Source organism: Pteropus vampyrus, unplaced genomic scaffold (assembly GCF_000151845.1).
Source record: "Pteropus vampyrus isolate Shadow unplaced genomic scaffold, Pvam_2.0 Scaffold96, whole genome shotgun sequence".
Lineage (NCBI taxonomy): Eukaryota > Metazoa > Chordata > Mammalia > Chiroptera > Pteropodidae > Pteropus > Pteropus vampyrus.
In genome coordinates, this window is record NW_011888877.1 from 4,375,862 (window position 1) to 4,396,676 (window position 20,815).

The 20,815-nt window shown below is 35.2% G+C and overlaps 1 protein-coding gene across 2 annotated transcripts in view; it reads left to right on the top strand.

Annotated features, from left to right (window-relative positions):
* SPAG6 (sperm associated antigen 6) overlaps nt 1-20,815 on the top strand; it is a 45,686-nt gene that overhangs the window by 8,480 nt on the left and 16,391 nt on the right. For both annotated transcript variants that reach the window (XM_023533118.1, XM_011364410.1), the window contains 4 exons: nt 12,022-12,227; nt 13,086-13,259; nt 14,409-14,561; nt 16,993-17,184. In XM_023533118.1, the coding sequence (XP_023388886.1) occupies nt 12,022-12,227; nt 13,086-13,259; nt 14,409-14,561; nt 16,993-17,184 (725 nt within the window). The remainder of the gene's footprint in view (nt 1-12,021; nt 12,228-13,085; nt 13,260-14,408; nt 14,562-16,992; nt 17,185-20,815) is intronic.

Consider the following 20,815-nt stretch of genomic DNA (forward strand, 5'->3'; position numbering starts at 1 on the left):
ATTCATGCAAATGTTATTGTAGCATTATTTGTAATACCAAAAAACTTCAAACATATGGCAGGAATTTAGAGGTTAAATTATGATAGTTTACTTCATGGAATCTCATTCAACAAACTAAAAAGGTAATTATGCATCCTACACGGCAACACGGAAAAGTGTTTATAAGGTAAACAAACAGACAAAATTGTATATTACAATTGTAATAATGTAAGTTTTTATGTAGATATAAATTACAAAGAGACATGTGTTTGTATTACTAGGGTGATAGAATTAAGGATTTTTTTCTTCGTTTTCTAGGTTTTTCAATGTGCATATATGTATAAAATAATAGCTACCATTCATTGAGTAATTACTAGGTGCCTGGCTCTGTGCAGTATGCTTCAGATACATTACCTCATTTTGATTGTGCTACCCTTAGGGTAGGTATTACTATCCCTGTTAAACACAGGAAGAGGGTGGAACCTTGAGAGGATACCTGAAGTTATGTTAATGGCGGAACTGGAATTTGGGTCTAAATCTGTCTGATTCCAAAGCCCATGTTAACCACTGTACCACATGGCTTTACTCAATAATTCCTGAAAGAATATTGAAGAAATTCAAAACAGAAACAGTGAGAAAGTCTCCCATGGTTATGTTCAATTTGGTTTTCAAAATGGTAAAACTATTAGAGACAAAAGGGAAATAAAATGATACAAAAATAAATTAAGAAAACTATTGTCATGTTTAGAATGGTTCTGAATTAGTACATTAAATTATTTCGTTAACATCTGGATTTTGGTTTTCCAGATAGGTTCTTGTTCTTCTTCTTTTTTTTTTTCTAGATAGGCTGTTGCTTAAGATGTGTTGATTGAGAAAACTAAGGCAATGTTTTAAATCAGAAGCTGGCTATCATGGGGAAACTACATGAATATATCTTTTTTTTTTTTTTATGTCAGAAGACTTTATGGCAAACAGATTGTAACATGAGTATTTCAAAGGTTAATGCAAAAGAGCTTCACGGACAACCACACAGGTACATTCTCAGGCAGGTACCCAAAGAAGGCCCTTCCAAACTTCCCTTCTGTTGAGTCTGAGGCTAAATGATAATAGTTCATGAATAGGCTCTGTCTTTGGGATGCCACTTCAATTTTTTGCTATAATCTGGCTCCCATGTGGAATTCCCACTGTAATTTTAATATTTCACCATACTTAGGGGCTGGGACTCATAAGTTCCCAGAAGAGATTACTGCTTAGATTTCTCAGAAGAGAATTGTTACCTAGTAAGCAATAAGAGAAGTCATCATTCGCATCCTGAATATCAGTGAAAATAAAGGATTTACTTCCAAATAACTTGATTTCTTTCTCCATGATTTCCCCAAAATGGGATATATCGAGATTAATGGGAAGACATTCATTTAGTGTTTTCTTCTTGGTATTAGTAGTAAAATGTTTGATTAGACAGTTTAAGAAATGTAAACCTTAAATGGACATGCAAAAGAAATAAAGTGTACCTTTAAGGGCACTAGAAGGAAAAGATTTTGTGTATTTTTATTTCTAAAAATAAAGTAAGTATACAAATAGAAGAGAGAAACCATTGGGCATCATTTGATTTTTTCTTATTTAAACACCACAATTTCTAAAAGTTACTTCTATATGTAGATTTTAAAGTAATTTAGAGATAATCAAAGAGGACTGGCAGCCAACAACTAGAAATGGTGGGTTTTTTTTGTTTTTTTTTGTTCTTTTTTTAAACTCTATAAATTGTGTCATTAATTTTCTATGACTGGATCACCAGTTATTGAATACACTTGATAATATGTACCTTTCACTTTGAAGATAAATAAGTTATTTCTTTATATTTTTTCCTACTCCTTGATGAAGGCTGAGGTCGAACTCTTCTCAGGTTGGTTGTTTCTCGTCTTGCCACACTCTCCCACTCTGCAGAATTATCCTGTTAACATATATTACTTAATCAATGTCAAATCTCTCACTATTTCTCTAGACTAGGCTTGCTCGTGGAGATACAGGTGGTGAGGCAAGGAGCCTGGGCGGGCTGGCGCTTGAGGGGCGAGGCAGAAGGAGCCACCGCGCTTCCCCTGGGAGGGGCCAGGAAGCCGCTTCGACCTGCCCTGAGCCCTGCTACCCGGCTCCCACCCGCGGCCTCTCTCTTGCCTGGTCTGTAGCACAGCAGCTTTGTGGAGCTTCCAATGAACTTGGGTCAGGAGTGTGGCAGCAATTAGAATACTTGAGACCGAGGTGCCGGCAATAGCCTGGCCGGAAGTGTGAGGAGGGAGGAGCCACGTCAGTGTTTTGTGAGAATGGCCTTCCATATTCGGGCTCAGAATAAGTTTTAAGTGTTTATTTGGAAGCTTTAACTAAAAATGCTGTCTCTTGTGAACTGGACCTCTTGTAAATTTGGGCTGTTATTAAGCCTGTCAAAGAAGAATGCATTTGACTAGGTGTTCTAAAAAACATTTTAGTTATTAATATAATTGTCATATTATAGATGGGGAAACTGAAGTAGAGAGGTTAAAGGATGTATTCTGGTCATTCAGTACTTTATGGTGGAACCACTTGGCAATTACTCAAAACCTTTTAGAGATTTTTCATCCTTATAGTGTGAGAAAGGAAAGTGTATAAGAGCTCATCATTCTTCGTTTTAATCTCCCTGTATTTGAAAGTCTTGCCAGATACCTCTGTTTTTAATCCCTGATGGCTGGTTTCCACATGTGTGACTATTCTTTCTCCTATAGACCTGATTTATGTCCTTAGGACCTAAATCAAGTGAGAAATTTCCATTCCAGCTTAGTAGCAGTTAGGAGATGAAACTGCAGTGGCCAAAGAGGAGTAGTGCTTCTAGGAACTGGCTGACTTGGAAGCTGTAGAAACATTTAGTAGAGTGTATCCTATTTATTAAATAGATAACGTAATGAATGAATCCAGACAGAGCTGGCGGCCTGATTATTTTCTTCCTAGTATAGAATGATGAAATGATTAAAGGAGAAAATAATTTTAAAATTCTGAATTTTTATCAATATTCTTTCCATACCACTCCTATAACCTAAATTGTGTGGAACAGGCTTAGGAAGCAGTAATTGGCTAAAAAAATTCACATGTTAGTGACAAATACCTAAGTTAACTAGGGATTTTGTATTGTATGTCTTTGAGTGAGGATGGACAGGAGAAGGAGACTAGAGCCTGGAAATTACAAACTATTTTAAAAGCCCTACAGGTAACTGTCTTTGTAGATGCCTGTAGATAATGTTGATTTCTGTATCATCTTTTTCTTTTTATAACTTATTTATCTTGGAGGGGTTGAGAAACAAGCATGGAGGCAGATGATATATATGAGATTATACCTAGTTTGAGCCTAAAATTTATTTCTGTAAATATTCTTCTATTTATATAGGTGTTGGTGAAAAAAGATAAAGTGAAAAATAAATGTCTCTTCTGTGTTCTTTGGGCATAGAAGCCAAATGTGTTACACAAAATAACATTTTAATGATAACTTTACTCAGTACTTACCTAATTTGTTAGTCATTTTTAGGGTTAGTTTGTATGCTAGTAAAAAAAAAATGTTGTGAATTTTTCTATATTTTTATTTGTGATTTTTAAAGTTACAAACTCCTGGTTAATAAAATTTTCTGAGAGGTATTTTTTTTTGGCATTTAAAAAAATCAGAATATGGAACAATAAAATATAATTCTGTAATCTTAGATCCCTAAGTCACTGAGACCGAAAACTTTGTATGAGGCTAGCAAACAATTTATCATCATCATCATTGCAATCATCAAAAGTATTCGAGACACTTAGCCCTCTACCCCACACAATATTTCCTATACCTGATGGCACCTAATGTTCTTTTAGTCTGAGGCCTTGTTTTCCGTTTTAGGCAAATACCTGTGCAAGAAATGTCACTAAATGTCTATGTGCTGAGTGGATAAAGAACAGGGTGTTTATATCCTAGTGGTTTTGTAAATCAAGTCTGAACAGTTCATCATAACATATTTTTGAGTCTGAACAAAATTGTTTCTCGAACTGGTTTATTTCTCAGTCACTAGTGTATAAGTCCTAACTATAGCGTACTGCACTGAAATTTGAAAGTACTCCAATTAAGTATTTCACAAACATCTAGAAGAGAATTTAGCTATTAAAAGCTTAGGACTTTGTTAGCATAAGAATTGTACTTTGAAATAAGTCATGTTCATTTTATCTTACCATAAATTTTTAAATTCATAGTTGACAGGAAAATAGTTGCTGTATATTTACCATGTTATCTGATAATTTTGTACAGTTAATTTTGGGGGCTTACTTTGCTCTTATCTGTGGTTTTAGATGAATGAACCAGCTTGCTATAAAAATGTAGTATAAGTTAATTGCATCAAAGCATTCTGCTCAAGAAAGGAGCTTTGGCCTTGAAGAGGTATTAACTGTAGCTATTTAACCATTTGTGTCATTATTCTATTACTAGTCATAGACTATTTCTCTGTATCTCCTTTGATTTTACCAATGTGGTAGCCATTGGTCACATGTTACTATCGCATACTTGAATTATGCCTAGTGCATGTGAGGAACTAAGTCTTTAATTGCATTTACTTTTAATTAATATACATTTAAAATTGATAATCAATTATTGGAACACTATTAGGCAGGATTGGAACAACTTGGATATGTGAATCTGTTTTTTCAACTGTAAACTTTTGAAATCTAAATAGAGATTATTTCCAATGAAAATAGGCAGATGAATCAAGACACGCTTTAAGTGCAAAACATACACTGCATTTCTCAGACTTGTATGACAAAAGAATGTGAGCTATCTCATTAAAATTTTAAAATGTTAATTGCATGTTGAAATTATAATATTTTGTATGTGTTGTTAAATGGTGTATATTATTAAAATTGATTTTGCCTATTTTTAAGTGTGGCTTCTAGAAAATTTTAAATTCTATATGTGGCTCATGTTCCTAGTGGACAGCACTGATTGAGAATTACTGTGCCTGCGCTTTGTAGTTATTTGTTAAAAGGCAATATAGTGGCAATGCCGTGGTCCCAAAATATCAAACCTAATATTCACGTAGCCCAACTGTAGAATGCAGTAAGTTAAGGAATATGGAACTAAAAATGCCATTTGGGGAGAAATAAATAATGATTTGACTTCAGGCAATCACTTACTTGATGTAAGAGTTAAAATAAACTTTATAAGGTAAATGGCCAAACTGCCAGCCTCACACATTGTCGATGGGGACATATGCTGATACATCCCCTTTGGGAAACAATATTGCAGTGCATATTAGGTTGACCTACATGAAATTACCTATGTTTGACTGGTTTTGACTTAACGAAAACAGCGGTTTCATGTGGTTTAATCTACAAACATCAAGAACCTCAAAAATGTCTACATTCTTCCCTTCAGTAATTTCACCTCTGGGCTTCTATCTTAAGCAAATACGCACATGTGCACATACACATATGTATGCATGTTTGTATAACCTGTGAAGTTATGTATGTATGTGTGTATGTATGTATGTATGTATGTGTGACCCGTAGAGGCTAGCCCCCAAGATGCCCCTCATAAATCCTGGGTTCTGGTATTCACACCCTCGTACAGTCCCCTCCAACACTGGTCCGTGTGACCACTAGAATACCACAGAAATGATGGTATGTCACATCTAAGAATAGATGACCAGCCATAAAAGATTAAGGCTTCTGTCATAGGGTCCCTTTCTCTCTTTCCCCTCCTCCCATCCTGCTTTCTCATTACTTGCTCTGGGGAAGGCTAGCTGCTATGACAGGAGGACACTTAAGCAGCCTATGGAAAGGCCCATACGGTGAGGAACTGAGATCTCCAACAACCAGCAAGACTTGAGCTTCCCAGCAATTAGGTGAGTGAGCTTGGAAGTAGATCTTCTAGACCCATTCGAGCCTCAGATAATGACAGCCCCGTGTCGATTGCAGCCTAGTGAGAGGTCGTGGTCCCAGATTCCCGACCTATAGAAACTATGAAATAATAAAATGTTTCTTTCCTATTTTAAGCAGCTAAGTTTGCTGTGATTTGTTACACAGGAATAGATAACTAAACCAGCTGTAAACAGATGGGTTAGACAAAAATCTATACAAATTACTTCTACTTTGGAAGTGACATTCCTAAAATTATACTAGAGTATGGTCAGTATATAACCAGTTTTGGCAATTGCAACACCATATTTGTTTTGACTATAATTTCTCCAAATCATGAAAAATGTGGTTGAATGGGGTGACTGATTTTTACAACATAGGAGTAACATCATAAGTGGTAGCTAGATTTTAAGTATATTTTAACCTGCGTTATTTCAAAAAGGTTTTGAAGTGACATAGCTACATATTTTATAGCTGGAAGCAAAACTCGCCTATTTTTAAACTGATAAACAGGGCCACCTAAGAGCAAAGAAATAATGATTCATTTTTTAAACATTTTTTAATGAAACAAATAAAATAACTTTTTGTAGGGTTTAGGAATAGTGAGTTAAAACAAGTGTTTGAAAAAAAACAAATTAAAAAGCAATAAAGTTAAACAAAATTAGAATTCCTGAGGCGTTTGATTTGCCTGATTATTTTTGAATTAGTGTGCTAAACACACACTTCCTTCCTTCCTTTATTTATTTTTTGGAGAGTCTCTTCGTTTTGAGAGACTCTCCAAAAAATAAATAAATACTTTTTATGAGTTCTCATGATGGATAAGTTAGTTTTGCTGACATTTTCTCCTACAGCTCCATCGTGAACAGAAAAATTAGGTATCATGTTTAGATTAATCTTTAAGTTTTTCTTCAAATTCTCAGAATTCTCCCCAGAATTTTCTTATATAACCACTCGAGTGATTTTTCCTTTATGACTCAAAAACATGAGTGCAAGAATTAAAGGTGGACAGAACATCATCACCCTTCCATACCCAGGAAGCCCTCCCCCGACCCCCAGCACAGGCCGTTTTAGAAGGTGTGAGGTTTAAGCCCAAGTTGTAAAATGGCGGCTGTAGGCAGGAGCTGGCCCATAGATGGATGCATTTTATTTGGCCTGCAATATGTTGTCTCGCACAGCGTTCTTAAAAAAAAAAAAAAAGTTGCCTACCTTAAAAATCGGGCCACGTCACATTAAAATCAAACTTCTGGCTTCTTTTGAAAAATCAAAAGGTCTGACAACAGTAGGCCTATATCCCTAAGCGGCCATACTGGGCTGAGGCCGATTAACTGCTGTTTGTAGCTGGTGCCTACGCGTTTCCGGTTTACTGCTGGTCTCCCACTGGGTATTTTTCTTACACCCTTTGGCTTCACTTATTCTACTTGTTTGCCTGGGCCTCGTGAGACATTTCAGTTTACCACTCCAGATCTACACAAACAATTAGCCATAAATAACAGTTAAGAGGCGGGGTTGAGGCTGTTGTGAGCACTATTAAAGCAAAATTACTTTTGCCTCATTTCCCTAGTTTTACCTGTTACAGTCAAGCCTATTATACTCTGCTGGGCATTTCTGTGTGCGTTCTTCAAGTCAGCGTGAAATCATTTCTAACATTCCATTCGTCAGCTTTAGATAGCACTAATTTTATAAACAATATTGATCTTAGAAGTCCACCCTTTTACCCATGTCTCTCTGTTTTAAAATTAAATCTAAAGTTATACTGAGCTTTTTTTGATTATGCTAAATTGAAGATTTTGATGCATTTAAACAGTAACGCTTCACATCTTAATGTTAGTGAGAGAGCACTTCAAGTCTTTATTTTGTTAAGACCACGCCTACTCCCCCCGCCCCCCCAAAAAACAAAAACAAAAACAAAAGCCCAAGTCCTGAGAAAAGCATAGAATAAAATTCTTAAGAAAAAGCAGCTGTGTGAGAAGCAAAGCTGTCACCCAAATTTTTCACGTTCTTAATATTCAAAGAATTGCATGCACATAGGCCTCATAAATGTTATTAGAAAGAACCATGGAAAAACTGAGAGGCAGAGAGAAGTATGATGGGACGACCCCACCAGCACAGAGGAGGCTGCCTCAGTTCCTCCACTGGACAACGAGCTATTTATGAGGCCCAATAGAACTAGTTACTCCTTTACTGAAGATAGCTGACCATCAAATCTGAGGACTGTATATTCAATCGTCTACATGTATGCAACAAATGGCTTTTATTATTATTTATGAATAAAGAAGATGCCATTAATAGTTTATTCTGACAATTTGTAATCTAAAAAATTGTTAAAAAATGAAGCATAACCCTTAACATTAAAAAAATGTAATGCTTTAACTTAAACATAATAAGGGCATGGATTAAGGCAAGAGGGAAAGTGTGAAAAAGCCAATAGATAATATTTCTAGTGTATATTAGTAATTCTTCAAAGAATACTTATACACCCTTTCCTAATATTTTCTTTAAAGGAGACATATTCATATTTCTTTTACTTTTTAGAAAAATATAATCATCTTGAAGACAATTTGGCAAATAGAAAAGGAAAATATCACTAATAGTACCATCAACCCAATAGTGACAAATCCTGTTAATATGTTGGTATATCGTTTAGCCTTTTTTCTCTGCATTTTTCTTGGCACAAATACTTCTAATCTTGCTTATTAACAGTATATGATCGTGTCACTTGTTGCACAATAGAAGGTGTATTTTTAAAAAATTATCTTTTTTGAAGATCCACTTAAAATTTAAAACAAGGCTAAAATCTTTTCAAAGATATGAAAGATAAATTCCTTGGCTCCCTGCTTTTTTTTTCAAACCTGTGATGAACATCTAAGTCTGTACATATCAATCTTTGATTTCATAAGCATGATAATTAATTGAATCAAAGCTCATTTCAAAATTAGAATTTTAATATGAACTCTTGAAATGTCCCCCAGGAGATGTGATTTTTAAATGTATCGGAATTTTGTATGTGTTTTGATTCTTACTCCTTCTTTTAGAGTAGGAAAGTACAGGAAAAATAGAAAAAGGGACAAGTAAGTAAGGTGGGAAAAACTGCCTGAAATGGCACCCCTGCATACATTTTCACCAGACACTCCTCAGACGTGACTCCTAGCTCCGCTCCGTACTTCTAGTGAGTGGTCTGTTTGTATATTCACCCTGAGCAAAGTCTTCTAGAACAGAACAGTGTTTTACTCTATTCTGCTCCCCAACATCTAGCCAAATTTCTAGCATGTAGTAAGCGTTTAACGAACTCTCAGTGACTAGAGAGAGGAAAGTATGCCCATACACTGAGCACATGAGAGGACAGAGTTACATCAGGATGCTTTTGGCTATAAGTTACAGAATATCAACTACAAGTCGCTTAAACCATAAAGACACTTTTTTATTTCACATGACGCAAAGTTCAGAGTCAGGGCATCTCCAAAGCCGGTTATGCAGCTGAACAGTGTCATGGACGACCCAGATGTTTTTCATTTTCTGTACTCAGCCATCCTCAGCATATTGGTGATTTCTTCTGTTATAGTAGCAAGATGGATGTAGGAGTTCCAGATGTCATTTGCAGACATGACCATGTCCAGCAAAGATGAGGCAGTGTTTCCTCCTGTATATTTCTGTTTATGACAGAGGAAAGCCTCTCACAGATGGTTTTAGCTGACTTCTACTCAGGTCCCATTGGCCAGGATTGGTTCACGAGCCCATCCATGGCTGGCAAAGGCTATTGGGTTGACACCAACAGTCAGTGGCACAGAAATGCCAGAGGAAGCATTGGTAGGGAAGAGGAGAAAGATATGCTGTAGGAGAAAGAATAGTGACAGAGGTAGACTGAAAGAGTTAGCCTGTGGTATGTGTAATACAATATGTTGTGCATTATTTAGGCCTATATTGTATCCTTACCTATATATACTACACTATCCTATACCTAGTGTATATGTATGAGGATAGTAGAACAATATCATTTAAAAAGTATGTGCCACCCAAGAGCAGATGCCAGCTTCATAGGACAGTATAAATTTAGGTACGCTAAGTACATGAGATCACAAGTACAAAACGGCTCCGCCCAGGCCACGACTTTGGGAACTTCGTTACCTTCGTGGCAAATCTTTCTCCAGAGCCATCCCCAGCTTTCCCCACATTTAACATCACTACTCCAGAGAGAACAGAAAACAGGTTAGGGTAGGATAGTGTAACAAGTCAGAAGAACAGAATTTGCTTCGTTGTTAACATTCTGGAGTTCAGGGAAAAGAGGATATGGCAGTCTGTTATTCAATGGAAGAATAAAATGTGTGGGGATTACAAAGAAAACAGATTGTTTTTTAAAGAGACAATTTTTTGTTAATAGTACTCTTAAATAGTTATAGTTTACTACATATTCTTTACTCTTATAAACTATTTATAAAAGTGATAATACATAAATAGATGAACTAACTAACCCTTAAACTCTCTTGAAGCAAAATGCTCAGCCCACCACATATATTCTAGATGCTGCTTTAGATATGTACATATAACACTGATGTTACCATACAACACCTGTGTACTTTGGGCTGGACCGAATCAATATGTCAATTAATGTAACATATGAAAATTATATCTAGAAATTACATATAATATCATGCTTTATGTTTCTTTCATTTCCCTTGGATGGGGTTGGGGAAGAGAGAGAACCAGTGATCTCTTGTTTCCTGTTTTACCTGCTGTCTTGTTGGTCTTCAGGCAATTGAGGTAGAATCACAGAGGTGCTTCTGAGGAAACTGTCGATATTCTAGTCTGTTGTCTGTTGCTGTTGTTGTCTTTTTTTTTTTCTTTTTAAAACTATTTTCATATTTCACACTAGATTTAAAAATTGAAACACATTTGCTAATAAATGTAGTATTAATTTGTAGAAGCCTGTCATCTGCATCAGATTTGAAAGTGTCTGGCACATAATAACATTTCATTAATACTTGGTTAATGCTAGAATGAATGAGATGTTTACATAATATTGGGACCTCTAAATAATTATAATAATTTAAGGAAAACAAATATTGGATGCTAATCTGTATATTTTAACATTATTTCCTGTTAGAAAATGTGATATTATCAATTTTTTTGAAAAAGTTAACACCACATTTTCTTTAAAGACTTTAAGTGATAAGCTGTAGAGATAGTTTGGCTCTTAAGACATAAATTGTCAGGGCACTACAAATCTAGGCAAATGAGAACATAATTTGAAAGGAAGAGATTATAGAAATGGGTATGTGTGATTCAGTAAGAGAGGCCATGAATACAATGAAAGTAGAATCTATAACTATGTATTGTGTTTGATGCTTTTCAAAATATATTTTTTATATATATATTTTATATGGGTCTGCCAGCCTGTCTCTCATTATCTATAACTTAAAATGTTTTATTTTTATAGCTGTTATTTTTGGGCACACAAGTAAATCACATGTATATTCAAAAGATGTTTATTTCTGACATGTAAAATGGTTGATAAATTTATTCCTTTATTTAAACATTAACATTTATACATATTAAAATATGTCGTTCAGTCGTAGATCTCATTTTTGAAAATGTTTTTATATGTACAATAAAAATGTACCTTTTTATTTTGTATAAAAATTTAAAAAATCTTTTGAAAGTCCTATAAGATGAAAGGAATTTAAAAATCAACATTATTGGCACAAGATTCGTGTTAATGTTTACTCATGTAAATAGCACAAAATACTGCCTAATTAGTGTGGTTGGTAAATTTTTGGTACTTTAATTTTCTCTGTTATTGTAAACCATGCATAAAATGCTTGCCTATTGAGAAGTGCAGAATTGTCAGAGCTTAAACAGCTGACATCTGCTTACGCTCTTAAAAAAAAAAAAAAAAGAATAACAAGCCATTTCAGCCTAATCTACCTCAAATGTGTTCATGTAAATGGAGGTCCATCTATTGACCTGTATTCTTTTCAGCTTGGGATTGGTCCACATGGTTTATGAAACCAGGAAAGCTGATTTGAAATGCAGATGTCGAGACAGTGAAGTACACCCTCCCCTTTTTTCTTTGCTGTATCTGTCAGGGTGAAAAATGGCTTGCACAAGGGTCAGTCACCCATACTCACTTAATTACTTTTCTTGGACCCACAGAACTGTCACAAGCTGTGGTGGATGCGGGAGCGGTTCCTCTTTTAGTGCTCTGTATCCAGGAGCCAGAAATTGCTTTGAAAAGGATTGCTGCTTCGGCCCTTAGTGATATTTCAAAGCATTCTCCGGAGTTAGCACAGACTGTAGTGGATGCAGGAGCTATTGCTCACTTAGCCCAGATGATCCTGAACCCTGATGCTAAATTGAAGGTATTTAAAAATAAGTTAAAACACAAACCAGTCTTCTGTTAATCTAAGAAAATGGAAATGTGCATAGATTAATATTATACATTTAAAAATAATTAGTAAATTATCATTGAAAACATGTCACTATATTATGTATTTGGTCTTTTAATATGTGAAAATTATGCTGTAAGACATGACTGGGGAAAATATGTGTAATGCTAAGAATTAGAAGTAGCCTCAGTATTAACGTTAATCATTAAAATCGGGAATCACATAATGATTTCGAATCTTAGGGTAGGAAGGGACTAATGATTTTCTAGCTCACACTATTTAAATTTCTTATGAAAATCATATTTAGTCTTTTTTTATAGCTTTCTAAAATCTGATTTTCAGTTAACAATCACCAATTATACTTTTGTATTCTAATAGTTATATCCTACAAGGTTTTTAAATTGTTAATATTAACTAAGCAATGGAAAGTTCTTCGAAATGTTGTCATTCATCATGCCCAAAATAAGATGTTAGTTCTGCTTGATCTTTTTTGTGCTACATTACCACATGTATTGTAAATTAACAATTTAAGTATTACATAATTAAGAAGCAGTATTCATCTTTGATCATTTGTGATAGAGATTTAAATAGTACATAGAAGCTAAGACATTTAATTTGGAAATCAGAGCATTTAAGTAGAGTATTTAGGTATAAGGCTAGGATGTAAAAGTCTTGAGACTTCAGAAATCTTAGGTTATATTAGGTATGCAATTGTTTTTCTCTTTTTATAAAAAAAAAATTGACTATGTATAAAGCCCTTTAAATTATATCTGAACTCCACAGTGGACTCTACGTAATGTTTTTTATTTTGTTTTTTTTTTTGCTTAACAGCGTCAAGTCCTCTCAGCGCTCAGTCAGGTTGCAAAACATTCTGTGGATCTGGCAGAAATGGTAGTTGAAGCAGAGATTTTTCCAGTTGTACTTACCTGTCTGAAGGACAAAGACGAATACGTGAAGAAAAATGCTTCTACTTTAATTAGAGAGATTGCAAAACATACACCTGAGGTAAAACAACAACAACAACAACAACAAAAAAAAAACCCCAAAACCTTTAAATACAATAATACTAATTTTTGTTTTTAAGTAAAACATAAATGTATATACAGGACCCAAGTACTCTACTGCATGATCTGGTTAGATCAGGGTTTCTCATCCTGAGAACTATGGACATTTGGGTTAGATAATTCTTTGTTGTAGGGGGTCGTCCTGGACACCGTAAGATGGATATGTAGCAGCATCCTTGGTCTTTGCCCACTAGATGCCAGTAGCACCCCTCCCCAAATCATGACAATCAAAAGTGTCTCCATGCATTGCCAACTGTTTCCCAGGGGACAAAAGTGCCTTCCCCTTGAGAACCACCAGGTTATAACCATGGAGTTTGAGACTGAAATCTCGGTTTTTAATCATCTTCAGCATTCCGTTTCTAGATGATGAGGACTGTGGGGCTTTGTCCTTTTTGTCATTTTAGGTCAGCTGGGCATGGTGAGAGACCACCAGTCCCCCGCTCTAGCAGTAGCTCTTACATGGTGGTTCCCGCTCTGAGTGCTTAGATGCCAAAGGAACAGTGATGAAGGAAGCCTGGGTGGATTTTGAAGTTGTATATATTTTCTGTGTGTATTTTGACTGATCAGTTTTATTTCACTAAACTTTAAAGTCCTCATTCTTTATTTCACCTAACATCTTTACTTGGTTGAGATTTTTCATGATTGAAGTGTAATCAGCTAGTAATCACTGCTTGCAAACAGGGATAATTAGGCTAGAATATTTCAAGTCCCACATTGTCTTTCAACATTCAATGATTAATCTCCTTCATATTCACACATTGTGCTTGGGGCTTTCACTAGTTAGCTAGTTATGAACTAGTCCTAGGCATCATGTCTAGATGAGGAACTCTGACATCCATTATAATAGGGGTAAAAGTTGTACCATTGATGCACGAAAAATTGAAACACTGAGTATATTTGTACATTCAAAATGGCAGAATTATTATGTTTGTATATTTCTTTATTAAGTATAGTGATTTCGCTAAACCATATTTCAAATTTTACCAGATGTGTTTAGGTCCCAGGTAAAAAAGTTTGGCAGCACTAAAGTAATATTTAAAGATCATCTTATGCTTCACGGTCACAATGACCAGTTCTCCTTCTCTCTCAGCTCTCCCAGTTGATAGTTAACGCAGGGGGAGTTGCTGCCGTGATTGACTGCCTTGGGTCCTGCAAAGGCAACATCAGGCTGCCTGGCATCATGATGCTTGGCTACGTGGCGGCTCATTCTGAGAACCTGGCAATGGCGGTGATCATTTCCAAGGTTTGTTCCTGTTCAGTTTTCTTCTCGTTATTGCAGTGAGATAGATTCTAAGACGGAACCACAGATGAATACTCTCCCATAGAGTATAGAATATAACTGACCGGAGTGAAAGAAACCTGAAGAATTTTTCAGCTTGTTTTCAAGGCTAATTAGGAAGTTTCTGAGAGCAATGCTATTGAAGTAAAGTTTACTTTGCTGCAGTTTAAAGTTTTACTTAGTATTTAATATCAACAAAGTATCAGTACCTCTGCATGTTAGTATTATCTGTATTAAAATATTCAATGTATTTGTATCTTGAAGGGTTGACTGTACATATTTACAAACATGTAAAGCGTACTTTGATTAAAGACAATTGTTATAGATGACGTGCTCGGTAGTCGTTTTCGCCGTTCTCATGGATCTCTCCATTCTCCCTTTCCTGTCGTTTGGGTAGGAGATGACAATGACGAGGGCATCCCTTTTTGTCCACTTTCTCTTCTTCAGCTTTCGATTTCTCTTTTCAGATGCAGGCAATCCTACATGTCGCAGCGCATGTCAGACAGCAATATTTTGTGTTCTCGCTCTGGGGATTTGGTCTCACCTCAATTTACAACTTAGTATTAACCCTTCATACAGTGTAGCCCTGGCACATAGTAGGTGCTCAAAAAATATTGGTTAAATGAGTATATTGATCTCCTGAAGAACACTTCAGAGGCTATGTGCTTAGTGTCTCTAGCAACCCTCTAGAATGCGGGTTTCTTACCAGCATAGAAAACCTGTTACTGTATGTTACACGGAAGTGTGGAACTTTTTTTTTTTTTTTATCCTTTGCTAATCCTTAGAATAAAAAGGAGCCTCAGATCTTTATTTCCTACCTATTCCTTGATAGTTCTTTGCTTCTCCAGCTTTTTATCCCATGCTTTTCCTTTTGTTCTTCTATTACCAGAGACTGTGATAGCCACCAGAGCAGTGGTGCTGCTTTCTGAAGGGTCGCCGTGGGGATGTCCCCGGGAGTTTTGATTCTTGGTTCTTTTATGGATCATCAGAAGGCTTGCACATAGGAAGAATGATGAAAGAAGAAAGAGTTGCTTTTGCTTCCTATATTCCCTCCCCAAACCAACCAGGAGGCGCTCCCCTCCTTTGGTGCAGCGTTGCTGCTGGCCTCTCCCACCTAGTTGTCGCTCAGTTAGTTGAAGATCAAGGTGGCAGCAGCAGTCTGAGGCAAACCGCACAGTACTTTCTTTTCCCCACACAGTACTCTAAGCACATCTTCAAAGCATATTCGTGCTCCTTGTCTCACGTGGTATTCATAACAGCTGAGGCCTGTAAGTCAGAGGTTGGAGGGTCCGGGTGGAGGAGGCTGCTTTTCCTCCTGCTTCTTCAATCTTGATATGTCTCAGAATACGGACGTTCTGGAAAGTTGCCTCATTCTAAAGACAGGTCTGACCTTTTGTATTGGCAGACACACATTTTTAGTTGTAAAAAAGAAGCCAATGAAGAAATATGGCAGGCCTCTTCAGGAAATTGGTCTTAATAACCAAATTTAAAGGTTGAGGGACAAAAAAGTGTATATGATCACCTGGCCTTTGCTATGGTAGCATGACGATGTGACATTGACTTTTGTGGTACTAAATTTAAGGTGATAGTAACTATAGTCTCAAATTAGTTAGAAAATTATACAGAATCTGGAATTAGAATTTAACTTGGCTATTTGCTGCTGCTTCAGATGTACAAATTGTGATGTATTTGAGGCCCTTTAGTTACTTCTGTTTCAGTTATTTAGATAAAATTGAAGTCTACAGTGCAAAATATAAGTATGTGCTGTGTTACAAAAGTAATCATTTCCACTTTGACATTCAATCATGTTAAAATGGGCAAAACTATCATTTAAAAGTTAACCAAAATTCATGGAAATTTATTTACTCTTTCAAGAAAGGTTTTAGTGAATATATTTCATATAAAAGTTATGTAAATAGAATTCTTGCTCATATTATTAATTTGATGTTAGATCTATAGGAGTTATTTTGTTCTCAGATCTATTCTACTTAGTAAAAAGGAAATTTAAAAAGGTTTCTAAATTTACTCTTTTAACAAAGGAAAATTAAAGGTTTTAAAATCCTAAGCATTTTTGATTTGTCACAGTGGAATCTGGTTTTGCCTAAATACTAGTTTGTGGCATCTCTTGTTTGGTTAAATGCCTCTCTCTCTATTTGGGAAAGTCTAGCAGAGATAGTCTTAGTTTAGCTGGATTGTTACAGATAATTAAAGTAAATTAGTTCTAGTCATTTTATCGACTTGAAAAATGACAGCCACTGTGATGTGCTTATTTATTGAACCATTTAGGAAAAAAAGGATCAAGGCCAAAATGATTTCTTCTAACGTTTGAGAGACATGGAAAACTCTTTAATCCTGCTCTAGTTTCATACACTTGCTCTTTTGATCAACGCTGCAGGGTGTGCCCCAGTTGTCAGTCTGCTTGTCAGAAGAACCAGAAGATCATATTAAGGCTGCTGCTGCGTGGGCCTTGGGACAGATTGGGAGACACACTCCAGAGCATGCACGGGCTGTCGCAGTCACAAATACTTTGCCAGTTCTGCTTTCTTTGTACATGTCAGCAGAAAGCTCTGAGGATCTTCAAGTAAAAGTAAGCACTTAATTTTTAACTGTTTTATAAAGATTTGTTAGATTTTGACTCATTCTTAAAAATACGTAATTTAAAATGTTTTAATTTTCATCATGGACAATATTGTTTTTATGAGTTAAGAGATACAAATTTACCTGAAGAACTGAGGCGACTTCTTTGAAAATGAGTTATCCTTGTCTCTGAAAATGAACGGTACATTTTACAGAAAGTTCTCTGCAGGTGCAGTTTGTAAGACAGATGTCGCCTGCTACATTCCTGTCAACTTTTCTTATAGAACAGGAATGAAGAATAGAATTTTGGAATTAGAATGGGATGTCTAATGTAACTGAGTAGAGGGTATTCCTGAAGCTATGATCTACCTCTCCTCACTCTACATCTGCCTGGGCTTTTAATTATATGTCTAATATTTGTTCCTTAAAATGTCCATAAGATTCACTAAAGTAAACATTTTTAAATATGCATTTTTTTAAAAATCAAACTTTCTAAAAATATATTATTAGCTACTAAATGTCTGATTCATAAAACATAAAGTAGGATGAGTTGTTTAATAATTATAATATTTCAAAGAAAAAAAAGTGTTTCCAAGCATACTGACTCATTAGGAAAACATGTTAATTTTTGAAAGCAGCTTTTGGAATTGACTTGGATTGAAAGAAGTGCACAGAAAGCACAATAATTCAAAATAAAATTAATAACAGTAGGTTAAATTATACTTGAATTTTAATTAAAACAACAAATTAACAAATAAGAAAACGTATTTGCTGAAAAAACTTTAGGTGACATAATGAGGCAGGAAATTTATTAGAACTGTATAGTTCAGGGACTCTGTAAGCTATATATAGTGGATCGTTAATGATTAATTTATATCTTTATAAATTTTAAATTTTACAAAAATGAAATTATCTATATTTGGTTATGTTTACACGTTACTTCTCTATTTCTAGATCAGAGTGATGATTTGATAGACAGAGGGCTTCCTTTATATTTCTCCGATATTGACCGTGTTCCTTGGCAATGCTTGGTAGGGAGAGTAAGATTGGCCATGTGCTAAGGCTTTTTCCATTTAACAATTCTGTGATTCTTTGACTTTCTGGTTGAGAAACCACAATCCCATTTTCAATTTTGAGGTGTCCAAGACAGCTACTTTGCATATATGTAATTTTAACCTATGTCTGTAGTTCTCTTTTGGCTTCATATTTTTTTAACCCATGGTCATTATTGCCTTTTCTTCCTCCCTCTTCCCTCTCCCACCCCCCAAATTCCTCTTCTTCCCTCTACCTTCCTCCCCACTTCTCATCCTCCCTTGCCCTTTCCCTCTAGTGAGTTCAGTGACTGGGGCCACCTCTGCTGGGTTCCTATAGGCACGAGCTATGCTGCCCAGGATGTAATAATAATTGTGTTCAACTTTTATGTTGTCAACAGATAAATTATTAATATCCTGTAAAAAGTCTCTAGCACTTTCGGATTCTTGCATTTAACAACTTTTATTTTCTTGAAGTTTTAGAAATAAAGGAATACATAAGCTAGAGCATGAATAATCAGCAGTGGAGTCAACAGTAATTATAGCTGAGAAACCCTTACAAATAATCTCTTAGATAGCACTATATACTTTTTACATACTACTAAGTTTATATATCTTGGTTTTTAATGACTTTTTATGTTATGATATATAAAAATCACTGGAGTAAAATAAGTTTGAAAACTTCACTTCTTTAAGATGATTTTTTTGTGTTTTATTTTAACAAAGATGATTTTAGTAAACCATTTAGGTTTACTAATAGAAGTTGAGGTTTTTCTGTCTACATTTGATGCGATATTTACTTTCAGGAAACACACTGGGTATTGAAAAGTGGGATCTTTATCAATCCTTGTCCTGTTAGCAATCTCTCCAAGGCTTTAAGTCCATCCAAATGTTTTCTTATTGTAGGGACTTGGCCATTCTTTTTTCTTTTCTTCCCAAGGTCTCTTGGATTCTATCAGTTGTTTTAAAGACTTTAGGATGAAACTCCAAATCTGTTTGATTTGACATTGTCTCAGTAGGGAAAAATGTATTCAAGAGCTTCAGAAACTGTCTAATGGTATTTCTCAGTTGTAACTCTACGGCAGCTTTCAAATTACAAGGCCATGTTAAAGTTCATTTTGTCCCAAAGGCATGTCAGCTTCTGGAAGCATTCTCTAACTGGTTCTGATCCAAGAGAACCAATGAGCAGCCCCTTGGAATTTCGTGCATATTTTCACATAGCCTTACTATCTGTCTGAGCCTATGTTCTTTCAAATATCTTATAAAAAACTGAAAAAATAAATCTTTTATCTAATAAGCTTACCTATATATATTTTGAAAATATTCAGGCAATTACATTTTTCATTTGTTTTGATTTAAAGGCATCGTATTGAAATGTTTCATGTTAGTTTTGGCATTTGAATAAGTTCATTCTATCGCCTTAGTTATAAAACTATTTCTCAGATAATTATTTGATTTAAATATTGTATTCTTATTATCATGGTTATTCCCCTTAAATTTTTAGTGGCTTTATTGAAACACAATTCATATACCATGTAATTTACCCATTTAAATTGTATAATTCAATGGCTTTTAGTATATTCACAGAGTTGTGTAACCATCGCTACTATCTAATTTTAGAACATTTTCATTCCCCCATTAGCTGTATCTTCCCTGTCTAGCCCCAGGCAACCATTAATTTACTTTCTGTCTTTGTGTATTTGTCTCTTCTGGACATTTAATTTAAATGGAATCATACAATATATGTGGCCTTTTGTGCCTGGCTTCTCTCACAAAGCATAAGTTTCAAGTCTCATTCTTGTTACAGCATATATCAATATTTTGTTCTTTTTATTGCCAAGTAATATTCTACTGTATTTTGATAAATCACCTTTATCCATTCACCGGTTGACGCACAATTGGGTTGTTTCTACTTTTGGCTATTAGGAATAATGCTGCTATGAACATTACTGTACAAGTTTTTGCATGGAGAGATTTTTTTTTTTCCTAAGTAGATACTTATGAGTGTAATTGCTAGCTCACATGATAACTCTGTTTAACATTTTGAGGAACCACCAAACTGTTTTCTGATGTGAGCGCCATTTTATATTCCCACCAGCAGTGCATGAAGGTTCCAGTTGTCCATATCCTGGCCAACACTTATTAACTTTGTTTTTTGTTATAGCCATCCTAGTGGGTGTGAATTGATATCTCACTGTGTTTTTGATTTATATTTCCCTTGTGGTTAATGATACTGAAAATCTTTTCATGTGCTTATTGGCCATTCACATATCTTCTCTGGAGAAATGGTAATTAGACTCTTTGCTCTGTTTAAAAAAGGAAGGTATTTATCTTTTTATTATGGAGTTGCAAACGTTCTTTATATATTCTGGATACAAGTACTTATTAGATGTATGGTTTACAAGTATTTTCTCCCAATCTGTAGATTGTCTCATCACTTTCTTGATGGTATCATTTACAGCAAAACACTTTTAAGTTTTAGTGAAATTCAATTTTCGTATTTTTTTTCTTTTGTTACTTGTGCTGTTGGAGCCATATCTAAGAAGACTTCGTCTAACCTAAGGTCACAAAATGTATTCCTATGTTCTCCCTTCATTTAAAAAACTATAT